Below are 14,696 nucleotides of genomic sequence, written 5' to 3' on the forward strand. Positions count from 1 at the left end.
ATCATCTTCTGACCACACTATTGTACATAATCTTTTCATACTTCTCAAACTGTTCTATTTCATTTTGTGTTTAGAAGGAGAGAAATAGGGAATAGGAAAGGACCATATTTTACATTAAAAAATTATTGGAATAAGCACATGAAAAGATGCTCAACATCACCAGTCATTAGAGAAATGCAAATCAAAACAGCAGTGAGATGCCAAATCACACCAGCTAAGATGGCTGTAATAAAAAAAGACAGTGACAAGTGCTGGCAAGGATGTGGAGGAACTGGGACCCTCACACGTTACTGGTGGGAATGTAAAATGGCACGGGTAATTAAAACAACCTAGCGGTTCCTCAAAAAGTTAGAGATACAACATGACCCAGCAATTCCACTGCTAGGTATTTACCAAGAGAAACAATACGACCACGAAAAATCTGTACACCAATGTTCATGGCAGCATTATTCATAATAGCCAAAAACTGGCAACAGCCCACGTGGCCATCAACTGACGGGTGGATCAACAAGATGTGGAATAGCCAAACAACGGCACATTTACTTGGTCACGAACAGGAATGACGTTCTGATGCCTGCCACGATTTGGATCAGTCCTGTTCATTATGTTAAGTGAATATAAGCTAGGCACAGAAGACCACGTTTTTATTTTATTTTATTTTACTGGAGACAGAGTTTCGCTCTTGTCGCACAGGCTGGAGTGCAATGGCGCAATCTCGGCTCACTGCAACCTCCACCTCCCGGGTTCAAGCAATTCTCCTGCTTCAGCCTCCCAAGTAGCTGGGATTACAAGCCCCCACCCCAACCACACCCAGCTAATTTTTGTATTTTTAGTAGAGACAGGGTTTTGCCTTATTAGCCAGGCTGATCTTGAACCCCTGATGTCAGGTGATCCACCTGCCTCGGCATCCCAAAGAGCTGGGATTACAGGTGTGAGCCACTGCACCTGGCCAAAACCACATGTTTTTATATAAAATGTACAGAATAAAAAAATCTAGAGAGACAGAAAGTTTGATTGATTGTTTTGAGATGGAGTCTCGCTCTGTTACCCGGGCTGGAGTGCAGTGGGGTGATTTAGGCTCACTGCAACCTCGCCTCCTGGGTTCAAGCCATTCTGCTGCCTCAGCCTCCTGAGGAGCTGGGATTACAGACATGTGCCACCATGCCTGGCTAATTTTTGTATTTTCAGTAGAGACAGGGTTTTGCCATGTTGGCCAGGCTGGTCTCGAACGCCTGACCTCAGGTGATCCACCGGCCTCGGACTCCCAAAGTGCTGGAAATACAGGTGTGAGCCACCGCATCCAGCCCAAAATGTTTTAAAATTATAGTGATGGTTGTACAACCCTGTAAATATACTAGAAACCATTAATTGTACACTTTACACAGGTGATTTTTAGTTAACTTTATTTCAACAGAGCTTTTAAAAAAACACTTAGGAATAATTCCTACAATATTTATAGAAAAAAATGACACACTGTCAGCAATTTGTCACAAAATACTCCAGAGGAAGCAGAAAGAGACGAGGGCATAGGTAAAAGTAAGGGTGGATGGGAATTAGTAATTGTTCCCGAAACCAGGTGATAGGTACAGATGGTTTCATTATACCATTCCCTCAAAATCTGTGTATGTTTGAAATTTCCTGTAATAACAAAGTAAAAATAGTCAGGCACAGTGGCTCATGGTTATAATCCCAGCAGTTTGGGAGGCCGAGGCAGGAGGATTACTTAAAGCCAGGAGTTTCAGGCCAGTCTGTGCAAAATAAGACCCTGTCTCCACAAAATCAGAAAATTAGCTGAGCATGGTGCTACGTGCCTGTAGTCCCAGCTACTCAGAAGGCTGAGGCAGGAGGATCACTCGAGCCCAGAAGGTTGAGGCTATAGTAAGTTATGATTACACCACTCAGTCCAGCCTGTGCAATAAATCAAGATCCTATCTCAAAAAAAAAAAAAAAAAATTGAGAATATAAACTTAGGTAGCCCACAGTAAAGAAGTGAAAAGGTAACAAAGTAAACTGGTACCTGGCAACTATTCCTGATTTTAATATACTTCTAAATAGAGTCCTCGTTACTTTCCACTCACCTGAAAACCCTGGAGTTAAAGATGCCAGTTTTCTTGCCAATTTATCCTTCTCCAGGGTACTGTCCAGTTTTAGTGGTCGGAGGTGAACTTTGAAAATAGAAGCTCTTCCTTTTATGTCTGGTGGTCCTTTAGAAATCATTTTTAAGGAAAAGAAAATCATATTGAAACAGTCACACCTATACTCATGAGCACTGGACCTGCCCCAGCAAACATCATCTCACCAATAAATATCTGCCTGTCGAAACGCCCCGGCCTAAGCAGCGCAGGGTCCAGGATATCTGGTCGATTAGTGCCGGCCAAAATGACGACATTTGTTGTTGTATTAAAACCTGAAAGGTAACAAAAATGCAAACACTATTAAATGACAAGAGGCAGAAAGCAACGGTGCACCATCAGGAACATATGAGCACTGCAAATTCATAGCTACAGTAAACACATTTTCTATTCATTATCCAGTGGGTTTTTGTTGTGTTGTTGTTTGAGATGGAGTTTTACTCTTGTCCAGGCTGGAGTGCAATGGCATGATCTCAGCTCACTGCAACCTCTGCCTCTTGGGTTCAAGCAATTCTCCTGCCTCAGCCTCCCGAGTAGCTGGGACTACAGGCGTGCCCCATCACACCTGGGTAATTTTTGCATTTTTAGTAGAGATAGGGGTTCTCCATGTTGGCCAGGCTGGTCTCTAACACCTGACCTCAGGTGATCCACCTGCCTGGGCCTCCCAAAAGTGCTGGGATTACAGGCGTGAACCACTGCCCCGGCCTATCCAGTGTTTTTTAAGTTACAAACTTGAATTATTTTTCTTACTATTCAGCTTTTCCTTGAAAATAATCATATGTTAGACTTAAAATTTTAAGAGTAAATTTCCTAAAGACAAATGACCAAATATTTAAATTTATTTAACTAGAAATTTAGAAGATAACGTCAATTTAAAAAATGTCTTAAAATCAGATTAAATTTGCAAAGGATGTCTCTGACACACCGGGCCACGGGACAACCGACCGCCTATATCTGAAGGCAGAGATCAGCCTCTACCTCCCAGCTCCTCTCCACACTCAAGCGGCTCCGTGTTACTGCCCATTCTCAATGTAAACGCCATGGTCCCAGGCCCTTCCCCTCAGGACCCTGGCACGGCAGGATCTCCTGGGTGCATTTCCCTCAGATGTGGTGCTCCAATGTAACGCAACATGGGCGGACCATTGCGGGAGGAAGGAGGATCTCTACCTTCTTATTCTGACCCTATGCCTGGCTTCGTCATTGAAGCCAGTTCAGTACTGGCACTGCGCTTCCCCTTTCTGCACAACCAACCAAGCATCTACATTTTTATCTTCCAGCAGGAAGAACACATGACATCCTGAGAAGTGCCTTTCCTAAATGAAAGAAAAGCTGGCTAGCATGGAAAGACGGCTACTCTCTTAGTAAAAAAGTATTTGAAATTTGCTAAATTCACATTGGGTTAGGCTTAGATTTTCCTTGTGCTTCAGAGATGGTGATGATTTAGAGAATGAGATGGTAATTCTTTTGTGACTCATTTCACCAATTCTTCTCTTATTCAAACACCAGACACAAACAGCATGTTAACAACAATATTAAGTTATGCAGGCTGCCAGGAAAAAAATATTTTGCTATTATTTATATTAGTATAAAAGAGCCTTTTAAAAGAACTGTTTGTTTTAGAGAATGCTTTTTTTTGTTTGTTTGTGATATTCAATATTGGAACAAGGACTCTCATTTTGGGGACATGAAAGGCATAAGAAAGTGCAGCTTAAACTCAGGAGGCTGAGGCAGGAGGATCGCTTGAACTCAGGGGTCAGAGGATGCAGTGAGCCGAAATCACATCACTACCCTCCAGCCTGGACGACAGAGCCAGACTCCATCCCAAAAAAAAAAAAAAAAAAAAAAAAGGGCAGTTAAAGATACAAAAGCCTTGACCACTCACCATCCATCTCCACCAGCAGCTGGTTCAGTGTGTTCTCCTGCTCACTCTGCCCTCCAAAGTTGCCTCTTCCTCTCTTCCTTCCCACTGCATCAATTTCATCGATGAAGAGGATGCAAGGGGCATTCTTCCGAGCAAGGGCAAATAAGTCTCGGACCTTGGCAAAAACAGAAAGAGAGTCATTTGACCAGAGAATATTATTTATCCTCTGAATAAGAAACGAAATAAATCGGCCGGGCACAGTGGCTCATGCCCGTAATCCCGGCATTTTGGGAGGCTGAGGCGGGTGGATCACCTGAGGTCGGGAGTTCAAGACCAGCCTGACCAACATGGAGAAACCCTGTCTCTACTAAAAATACAAAATTAGCCAGGCATGGCGGCGCATGTTTGTGATCCCAGCTACTCAGGAGGCTGAGGCAAAAGAATCACTTGAACCCGGGAGGCAGAGGTTGCAGTGAGCTGAGATCGCGCCATTGCACTCTAGCCTGGGTGACAAGAGCGAAACTCTGTCTCAAAAAACAACAACGAGAAAAAAAGAAATGAAATAAATCTTCAGCTTCCATGTGCAGACAATCTTTCTGTGATGCACACTGTAAGGTACATTTTTTTAAAGAGTTACAAGTAGCAAAGAAGCGGCAAATGAGGAGTAACCTGGGTAACTGAGTTAAGGTGAGCAAATCTTTCTCAGATCCCATAAATCACTGTATATGTAATAAACACTGATAATATCTGCTATTTTTGTAATACCAACAAATTAATATTACATATATGCCTACACAGAGACAATACAGTGGAGCTATAAACTTTACATCGAGTTGAAAAGTTCAGACTTCTCTAGGGTTCACATTTCACGCCTAAGGCAGTTATTAACAGGCTGGGACTACTAAGGGGTCTATGCAATCACACATGTACAATGAAGCCAAAGACCATCCAAGCTCACCAGCTCATCCCCAAAGAGGGGGTGACAGCCTTTGTCTGCCACCCACCCCACCACAGACCATCCTGATAGCACATACCCTCAGACAAACCTGCAGTCGGGAGGAGGAGGAAGAGCTACTCAGTGCCTCACCATCTGTCACCTGCCCCTTTAGGGAGCGTCAGAGACAACTCTCCACCCGCCCACTCCCACCCCCACCCCCCACCCCCACTTCACTGGCCAGAAGTCCAGGTCTTCCTGCCTGGATTTCTGGATGTTCATTCCTACACTGCTCTCAACACATCTCCTAAAATAACTTGTATCCTTCTCCAGCCTCCCCTCTGAACTCCAGATCTGTGACCTACAGAACCACACCTTCAAACTACATCCATCCTGTCCTGGTATGAACAGGAACTCAGCTATTCCACCAAGCCTTAAGCAGGAGTCTGCATCTTCCCCTACAGGCTGGCTGGAGCTGGGGTCCATCCCACACTCCACTGCTGCTACCAAAATAACTGCTGGAAAAGCCCCTGCTTGCTGAGGCTCAGGCCTCGTGGCAGGCACTCCACCCCGCTGTGCCGTGGGTCTCCCCGTGGGACATCACTATGTCCTCAGTGATTTCCATCCATGTGAATCTCGGTCTCTCAGTTCCCTGGCCACCTCTTCATTCACCTTTTATTTCACTCTTGACAAGAACAGCACTGACAAGGTTGCCTTTTAAACCACCATCTTCAAGTCATCTCCTCTCTGAGCACCCCCTCCTATCATCTGGCCCCACACACACACTCAGGTATCTCATGCCAACTCTTTACCACTTCTCAGCTCTCCAACCCACCAGGCCCACCCTTCCCCACCACCACCCACAGCTCCTCTCCTGTCTTCAATCTCCCCCCATCCACATTATATCTCATGGCCCATCATCATAAATGCCCAACTCCCCCTCATTCCCTATTTTTCTATGACTTACCTGCACAACAAGAGCAAAGTGTGAAACAGATTTGAAGGTGAGGCCGGACACGGTGGCTCACACCTGTAATCCCAGCACTTTAGGAGGCTAAGGCGGGTGCATCACCTGAAGTCAGGAGTTCAACACCAGCCTGGCCAACATAGTGAAACCCCATCTCTACTAAAAATACAAAAATTAGCTGGGCATGGTGGTAGGCACCTATAATCCCAGCTACTAGGGAGGCTGAGGCAGAATCACTTGAACCCAGGAGGCAGAGGTTATGCCACTGCACTCCAGCCTGGGCGACAGAGCAAGACTCCATCTCAGGAAAAAAAAAAAAAAAAAGCCTCTTACACTTCAACAACCAAAAAAAAAAACCCAATTAAAAAATGGGCAAAGGATCTGAATAGACATCTCTCCAAGGAAGATATAAAAATATACAAATGGCCAATAAGCACATACAAGATGTTCAACATCACTCCTCATCATGCAAATGCAAATCAAAACCACGAGATACTATGTCACACCCATTAAGGTGGCTATCATTAAAAATTAGACAATAACCAGTGTTGGTGAGGGCGGGGAAACATCAGAGCCCCTTACACACTGCTGGTAGGATGGAAAATGGGCAAGTAGTTTGGAAAACAGTCTGGTGATCCCTTAAAATGTTAAACATAGAGTTACCATTCGAAAACATTATGTTAAGTAAAAGAAATCAGGCATAAAAAACCACATATTGTATAATTTCATTTACATAGAATGTCTGTACTAGGAAACTCTGCTGTGTAGTTTGCTTAGGACTCCCGATTTACATTTTTTTTTTTTTTTTGAGATGGAGTCTCACTCCATCACCCAGGCTGGAGTGCAGTGGCGAGATCTCAGCTCACTGAAAGCTCCGCCTCCCAGGTTCACGCCATTCTCCTGCCTCAGTCTCCCGAGTAGCTGGGACTACAGGCGTCCGCCACCTCGCCCGGCTAGTTTTGTTTTTGTATTTTTAGTAGAGACAGGGTTTCACCGTGTTAGCCAGGATGGTCTCGATCTCCTGACCTTGTGATCCGCCCACCTCGGCCTCCCAAAGTGCTGGGATTACAGGCATGAGCCACCGTGCCCGGCCAGGATTTCTTCTTGATGTAATGGAAATGTTGTAAAACTGATTGTGGTGATGGCTGCACAAATCTGTGAATTACTAAAAGCTACTGAATCGTATACATTACAGAGATCAATTGTTTGGTATGTCAATTATATCTCAATAAACATTGTCACCAAAAAAAAAAAAAAAAAATCCACCAATAAAGCAAACTTTTTTTTTTTTTTTTTTGAGACAGCGTCTCACTCTGTCGCCCAGGCTGGAATGCAGTGGTGTGATCTCAGTTCACTGCAACTTCTGCCGCCTGGGTTCAAGAGATACTCCTGCCTCAGCCTCCGAAATAGCTGGGATCATAGGCATGCACGACCATGCCTTGCTAATTTTTCTATTTTTAGCAAAGACAGGGTTTCGCCATGTTGGCCACGCTGGTCTCGAACTCCTGACTTCAAGCGTTCCGCCCACTTCAGCCTCCCAAAGTGCTGGGATTACAGGTATGAGTCACCACGCCAAGCCATCAATTCTTGAAATTGGTCTAATATAGGTAGCAGACTGCAGTCCTAGCTGGTGCGAGGGAAGGTGGGGTAGAAGTCACAGGCCTTCCTGAAGGCTTAGGCCTGGAGCTCAGGCCATGGACTGGTGAGAGGTCACTCTAGCACTCTAGGGCGAAGGGCCATCTCTAGCAAGTCCCCCCATCTGTGGGGAAGTGGTGGGTGTAAGGAAGCTGTACCATCAGAACAGAATGAGACTCACTCTAGCTGGGCCCACACCAACGAACATCTCCAAAAACTCGGATCCACTAACGGTGATGAAGGGGACATTGGCTTCTCCGGCTGTGGCCTTAGCTAGCAGCGTCTTCCCAGTGCCTGGAGGACCAGTGAGAATGGCACCCTTCGGATATGAAAAAAGAAATTACATTTAATGAGAATTTCAGAAAAGTAGATTGTGTATCCGCAAATAATTCCAAGATATAATTCTGTCTCTAAATCTTATTGATATACATTAAATATTAAACATTTGTGCTATGGTAGAACATTTTTATATTAGTAAGAATAAGAAAAAGATTATCAAAAATAATTTTTTTTCAAAAAATTTGGTAACAATGTGAAATTTAAAATATTTCCTTTTTTTCCTAGTGCTGATTTTTAGACCTTTAATCCAACAGTATGTAAAGGGCGACTTAGGCTAGGAATATACTAATAAACCCGCTAAGGTTTACTTAAATAATTCAAGAAGACAGAAACACCACACTCCTGATTTATGTAATTCTTTTACTCTTTACAAGTAAAATTAGTTTTTGAGCTCAAATAATTAATAAACCCAACTTCTGACTTAACTTTCATGTACAAATCAGCACATTTTTAGCATAGTTGGACATGCAACTTAAAACCTACCTGTGAATTTATTTCCACTGACCACCCACAAACAGTGTCCTCTCTTATTTATAAATAGACATACTACCACACTACCATATCCAAATACTGTGAGGAGGTAGATAATATGGTCAAATGATATTTTTTCTAGGCTTTGTAATAAAACCTTAAGGTATTTTTAAAATTTTGCTTTTCATCTTTAAAAGTTTCACAAATGAAGTAGAAATTTAACGACCAATGACGAACTTAACTACAAAGAAAGAATGTGTTTGCTCAAACAATACACCTTTTTTTTTTTTTGAGATGGAGTTTCACTCTTGTTGTCCAGGCTGAGTGCAATGGCAAGATCTCGGCTCACTGCAACCTCCGCCTCCCAGGTTGAAGCGATTCTCCTGCCTCAGTCTCTTAAGCAGCTGGGATTACAGGCGCACACCACCATGCCCAGCTAATTGTATTTTTAGTAGAAACGGGGTTTCACCATGTTGGCCAGGCTGGTCTCGAACTCCTGACCTCAGGTGATCCACCCACCTCGGCCTCCCAAAGTGCTGGGATTACAGGCATGAGCCACCACACCTGGCCCTACACAACTAATGTAATAGTCAGCTAGGTGTGATGCAAATAGATACTAAGTAACAGTAAGTTATAAATTCATAAAATATGACTTTTTATCCATAGAAGCAAGACATAAAAATCAAGGAAATAATGATTATCTTTCAAAGGATTCCTTTAAAGTAAAATTTATTAATGGACTTTAAAAAGAAATATACAAGCCAGGTGTGGTGGCTCAAGCCTGTAATCCCAGCACTTTGGGAGGTCGAGGCAGGCGGATCACGAGGTCAGGAGATCGAGACCATCCTGGCTAACACAGTGAAACCCCGTCTCTCCTAAAAAATACAAAAAAACTAGCCAGGCGAGGTGGCGGGCGCCTGTAGTCCCAGCTACTCAGGAGGCTGAGGCAGGAGAATGGCGTAAACCCGGGAGGCGGAGCTTGCAGTGAGCTGAGATCCAGCCACTGCACTCCAGCCTGGGTGACAGAGCGAGACTCCGTCTCAAAAAGAAAAAAAAAAAAGAAAAAAGAAATATACATTTTTACTTTTATTTTATTTTATTTATTTATTTATTTATTTATTTTTTTTTTTTTGAGACGGAGTTTCGCTCTGCCGCCCAGGCTGGAGTGCAGTGGCCGGATCTCAGCTCACTGCAGGCTCCGCCTCCCGGGTTCACGCAATTCTCCTGCCTCAGCCTCCCCAGTAGCTGGGACTACAGGCGCCCGCCACGTCGCCCGACTAGTTTTTTGTATTTTTTAGTAGAGACGGGGTTTCACCGTGTCAGCCAGGATGGTCTCGATCTCCTGACCTCGTGATCCGCCCGCCTCGGCCTCCCAAAGTGCTGGGATTACAGGCTTGAGCCACCGCGCCCGGCCTATTTTATTTTTTTTTGAGACGGAGTCTCGCTCTGTCACCCAGGCTGGAGTGCAGTGGCACGATCTCGGCTCACTGCAAGCTCTGCCTCCCGAGTTCACACCATTCTCCCACCTCAGCATACCGAGTAGCTGGGACTACAGGCGCCCGCCACCGCGCCCGGCTAGTTTTTTGTATTTTTAGTAGAGACGGGGTTTCACCATTCCCAGGATGGTCTCGATCTCCTGACCTTGTGATCCGCCCGCCTCGGCCTCCCAAAGTGCTGGGATTACAGGCGTGAGCCACCGCGCCCGGCCAGTTTTTATTCATTCACTTTTTATTAATTTACTTAATAGCTGCTCCATTTAACAAATATGAAGTTACTGTCCCATGCCTAGCCCTATGGGCACCAAGCCCTATAGGGTACAGCCCACCACTAGCACAGCGGGCACAAGTGTATTAGCTGGAAAGGGGAAGGTGATGGCGAGTGCTGTGTCCTCTCTGCTGGATCCTGTGCCGTGAACCTTGGTGCCAGCACAGGTGTCTTGTCCACATTCAACCCTTGAAGGGACACTGGGTGACAGCATTGTGTGACATGGTCAGTGAGCTACCGCGGCCCTAAAGCTGCTGAGAGATAGGGCATCTAAATCAGATTGGAGGAAGAGGAAAGACGAATCAAGAAAAGTCTTCCAAGAGGAGGTAACACAGATACTTTCAGGAATACATACACTATACTAGACACATTCACACAGAAAAACTGACCCAAAACAATCCTCGAGTTGGGCAGAGGCTACCCTAGTGAGCTGAGAAAGAGGAAGGATGGGAAAACAGCTATTTATAATAAGTAATCAAACTTCATAAAATTATAACTTCAGAGATCAAGAAACACTTCGAAAAGTTAATCTTCTAAAAGTTCATTTTACCTTTGGGATTTTTGCTCCTAAGTCTTGATACTGCTTTGGGTTTTTCAAGAAATTCACAAATTCCATGATCTCCAGCTTTGCCTCCTCACAGCCAGCCACATCTTTGAACTTCACATCAATTTCATCCTTTAAGACCTTGGCAGTGGTTTCTCCGACACTGAAGAGTCCACCCATCCCTCGGCCTGTCCGGCCGATGCCAGCAGGCCCTCTTCTGATGGTGTAGAGCAAGAAGGCGATGATGAGCACTGTGGGCAGCATGCTCAGCAGAAAAGAGCTGGGGACACACAGCGCAACATGGGTTAGGACTGGCTGCTCACCTCCAGCTTTCACATGTGGTGCAAGGTATCAATATAAACATATATAGCTACATCAAGGTATACCTTCCACACTTAATACAAATGAGGGTAACTTGCAAGTGTTCTTCAAAGGCAACAGAATTCCCAAATAAGTTCCATGGCAACCAACTCTTGAAATAAATGGAGCATCTGCCCAGACTTTAAGTGGGGTAACTAGCATGGTCTTATTAAAGACAACCCCCAAAGAAGAAGTTCTGATGAGAGAAGAATCACCTAAAAATCCTGGAAAACTCTGTGAAATATAAACATAAATGACAGTTCAAAGATGGGAATGCCATTCTTTGATACAAAGGAGTTCTTTATGCTAAAATCCTTCCGAAGGTCAATTCATTGAATGTTAATACCCCAAACCGCTGCTTAATCAAGGTAAGTATAGATGTGCAGAAAATGAATGAATCAAAAAAAATAAAAATAAAAATAAAAAGCCAGGTGTGGTGGCTCACGCCTGTAATCTCAGCACTTTGGGAGGCTGAGGCGGGTGGATCACCTGAAGTCAGGAGTTCGAGACCAGCCTGGCCAACATGGTGAATCCCTGTCTCTACTAGAAATACAAAAATTAGCTGGACATGGTGGCAGGGGCCTATAAGCCCAGCTACTCAGGAGCCTGAGGCAGGAGAACTGCTTGAACCGGGGTGGGGGCAAAGGTTGCAATGAGTCAAGATCACACCACTATACTCCAGCCTGGGCGACAGAGCGAAACTCCATCTCAAAACAAAAAGAAAATGAATGAGTCATGTGCAAAAACTAGTGAGTTACTAATAGCTTTTTTAAAATCTGGCCAAACTGAGAAAGGCCTGTTTGAGAATATAATGTGTAGCCCTGCACCCAGGGACAGAACACAGTGAACCATAGCAGCACAGTAAACAGTCTCCAAAATATTATCTTTGAGATTACCCATCACTTTCAGCAATGTAGACAACAGGCACCCGATTTTCTCCTTCTATGCCCAGTTCCTGCTGTAAAGTTTCCAGATTCCGTTCAAAGGTGTCCACACTGCCAATATTAAACCAAACGTATTGCTATAAAAACAAAAAAACAAATACCCTAAGAATAAAGTGAAACTAAAAGGTTCAATTCACTAAAGGGTTCAACTTTTTAAGAATTTTTCAGAAATACTGAAAATTTATTAAAAAAAAACAGTAATAAAAATTTGGCTTTAATAATGTGGTGATTAAACATCACTCACTGAGAACAGTTGGCAATTCTTGGCAAATAAGCATTTCCTTAGCAGCAATATCTCAGTGGCTCTAAAATTATAAACTCAAAAAACAGAATGAAAAACCTATTTGAAAACATAATCCTTTTTAAAATAAATACGCATTATTTTCCTCTTCCTCCATTCTCTAGGTATTTTATTTTAGCTCCCTATTCCCAAATTTAAAACTACTGTGAAACAGTGATAAGAACTAAAGTTTACTGGGTGTGTACTAAGTGCCAGGCATTGTTCTGGGCTCTTTAGATGCATTAGTTCATTCAATCCTGAGGACCATCCAAAGAAGCAGGTGCCATCACTGAGGACGATGTTCAAAATCCGAACACCGCACCCCTACTGTGCAACTGGAACAGATGTGCCTTGCTGTGCCAGGCACTCCCTCTTTATTCCCTGGAGCTGCAGAGACCCAGAGGGCCCAGCGCAGCGATGCCTAAGGGGCCAGGTCAAGGCTATTCTACCAACCAGCATGTAATTATTTCCTATTGTACTGAGTGAATGTGAGCCCTGACTCCTGCTCCCATTCTACAGATGAGAAAACTTGCTCATGGTCACACACAAAATAAGCGGCTGGGATATGAACCCAGACAGTCTGGCTCCTGAACCAGTGTCCTAACCACAATGCCACATTGCCTCTGCACAACCATGAGGACACTGATGTTAACAGCTCACATTTACGGAGTTTACTAGCTAGAAGACCCCATTTCAAGCACTGTGCATGTATTAGCTCCATTTTATAGTACAAAAACGGTTTCTCCTTTAACCTGCAATCATCTTTTTTAAAAAAAGTATTTTTAAAATCAAAACAGTAAGTCTATGATATAAAACTCATTAGAGAGGCTGGGCACAGTGGCCAGTAATCCCAGCACTTTGGGAGGCCCAGGCGGCAGATCACCTGAGGTGAGGAGTTCGAGACCAGCCTAATCACCATGGCCTCAGACGGTCTCTACTAAAAATACAAAAATTAGCTAGGCATGGTGGCATCCGCCTATAGGCCCAGCTACTTGGGAGATTTGAACCTGGGAGGCACAGGTTGCAGTGAGCCAAGACTGTGCCACTACATTCCAGCTTGGGCGACAGAGTGAGACTCCATTTCAAAACAAAAAACAAGGCCGGGCGTGGTGACTCACGCCTGTAATCCCAACACTTTGGGAGACCAAGGCGGGTGGATCACGATGTCAGGAGTTCAAGACCAGCCTGGCCAAGATGGTGAAATCCTGTCTCTACTAAAAATACAAAAAATTAGCCAGGCATGGTGGCAGGCACCTGTAATCCCAGCTACTCGGGAGGCTGAGGCAGAGAACTGCTTGAACCCTGGAGGCCGAGGTTGCAGTGAGCCCAGATGGCGCCACTGCACTCTAGCCTGGGCGACAAAGTGAGACTCCGTCTCAAAAAACAAATAAAAAAGCAAAACCCTCATAAGACAGCAACATGTCATCACATATCCTTCCCACCAGTGTTACTGAGTGAGGAACATTACTGTGGTATTTCTCTCCAAGAATCTAAAAATAAAAGATGAAGAGTAAGTTTTATATTATGTAACAACGTAATATTATTTGGTAAATTATTCACTAACAAAGATACAAAAATCACATGGTTACAAAGCCCCAAAACCTGCTTAGAATAGATTAACCACAAAGGATGTAACATTCCCTAACTCAGCCCCTGCTATCAACTGGGCAATAGGCCAAATGCCTGGTTCCCATCACAGAAGCAGTGTGAACCCAGGACCAGCAGCAGGGGACCACCCAGGAGCATGTCAGAAATGCAGATTCTCAGAACACAATCCAGATAAGAACCTCTGCAGGGGTGGGGTCCCAGGACTCAAGTTTTAATAGCTTTCCAGGTAATTCTTATGCACACTAAAATTTGAAAACCACCACTGACTGACCCTATCTCATTTAAGCACTAAGCCCTTCTCTATTGTCATACAGAAGGTAAACCATCTACCAGTCAAGAGTAGAACTGATGTGAGGCTAAAGCCTGTGTGTGTGCAGCACTGCTGCTCCATTTACAGCAGGACACTGAAAATCTGTTTCTGAAAGCTCAAAACAAGAAGTCTTTAGTAAGCAGGTAATATACATTCTCTGTAAAAACTCGGGATATGCACATAAAGAAAGCAAAGACATCCATAACCCCAACATTCAGACACAAACAGCATCAGCATTTCAGGCCTGTGCCTCAAGACTGTATAATACCACCTTTACAATCTTGAAATACAATTTTGAAAAGAAATCAACATAAACCTTAACTGTAATATAAAAGAGAAATACAAAGAAAGCACTTTATATACAACGGTATGAATTTCAACACATAAATGCTCGTGCCAACGCTGGAAAACAAGTTCCCGCCAATGTCAAATTGCCCCCAGGGACAGCCCTGCCCCCAAGGACAACTGCTCACATGGAAACAGACACGGAACAAGGATTCCCTGTTAACCTGGTGCCTGCCATGGGCCTCTGGGTTATTTCTCATTT

The 14,696-nt window shown here is 44.1% G+C and overlaps 1 protein-coding gene across 7 annotated transcripts in view; it reads right to left on the reverse strand.

The window, feature by feature from the left end:
- AFG3L2 (AFG3 like matrix AAA peptidase subunit 2) overlaps positions 1-14,696 on the reverse strand; it is a 50,154-nt gene that overhangs the window by 21,069 nt on the left and 14,389 nt on the right. For 6 of the 7 annotated variants that reach the window (XM_077975363.1, XM_077975364.1, XM_028837935.2 and 3 more), the window contains 6 exons: positions 11,904-12,028; positions 10,654-10,927; positions 7,711-7,848; positions 4,015-4,168; positions 2,300-2,407; positions 2,079-2,204 (listed from right to left, as the gene is read on the reverse strand). In XM_077975363.1, the coding sequence (XP_077831489.1) occupies positions 2,079-2,204; positions 2,300-2,407; positions 4,015-4,168; positions 7,711-7,848; positions 10,654-10,927; positions 11,904-12,028 (925 nt within the window). The remainder of the gene's footprint in view (positions 1-2,078; positions 2,205-2,299; positions 2,408-4,014; positions 4,169-7,710; positions 7,849-10,653; positions 10,928-11,903; positions 12,029-14,696) is intronic. The other variant, XM_077975367.1, reaches the window with a different exon arrangement.

Source organism: Macaca mulatta, chromosome 18 (assembly GCF_049350105.2).
Source record: "Macaca mulatta isolate MMU2019108-1 chromosome 18, T2T-MMU8v2.0, whole genome shotgun sequence".
In the NCBI taxonomy this organism is placed as follows: domain Eukaryota; kingdom Metazoa; phylum Chordata; class Mammalia; order Primates; family Cercopithecidae; genus Macaca; species Macaca mulatta.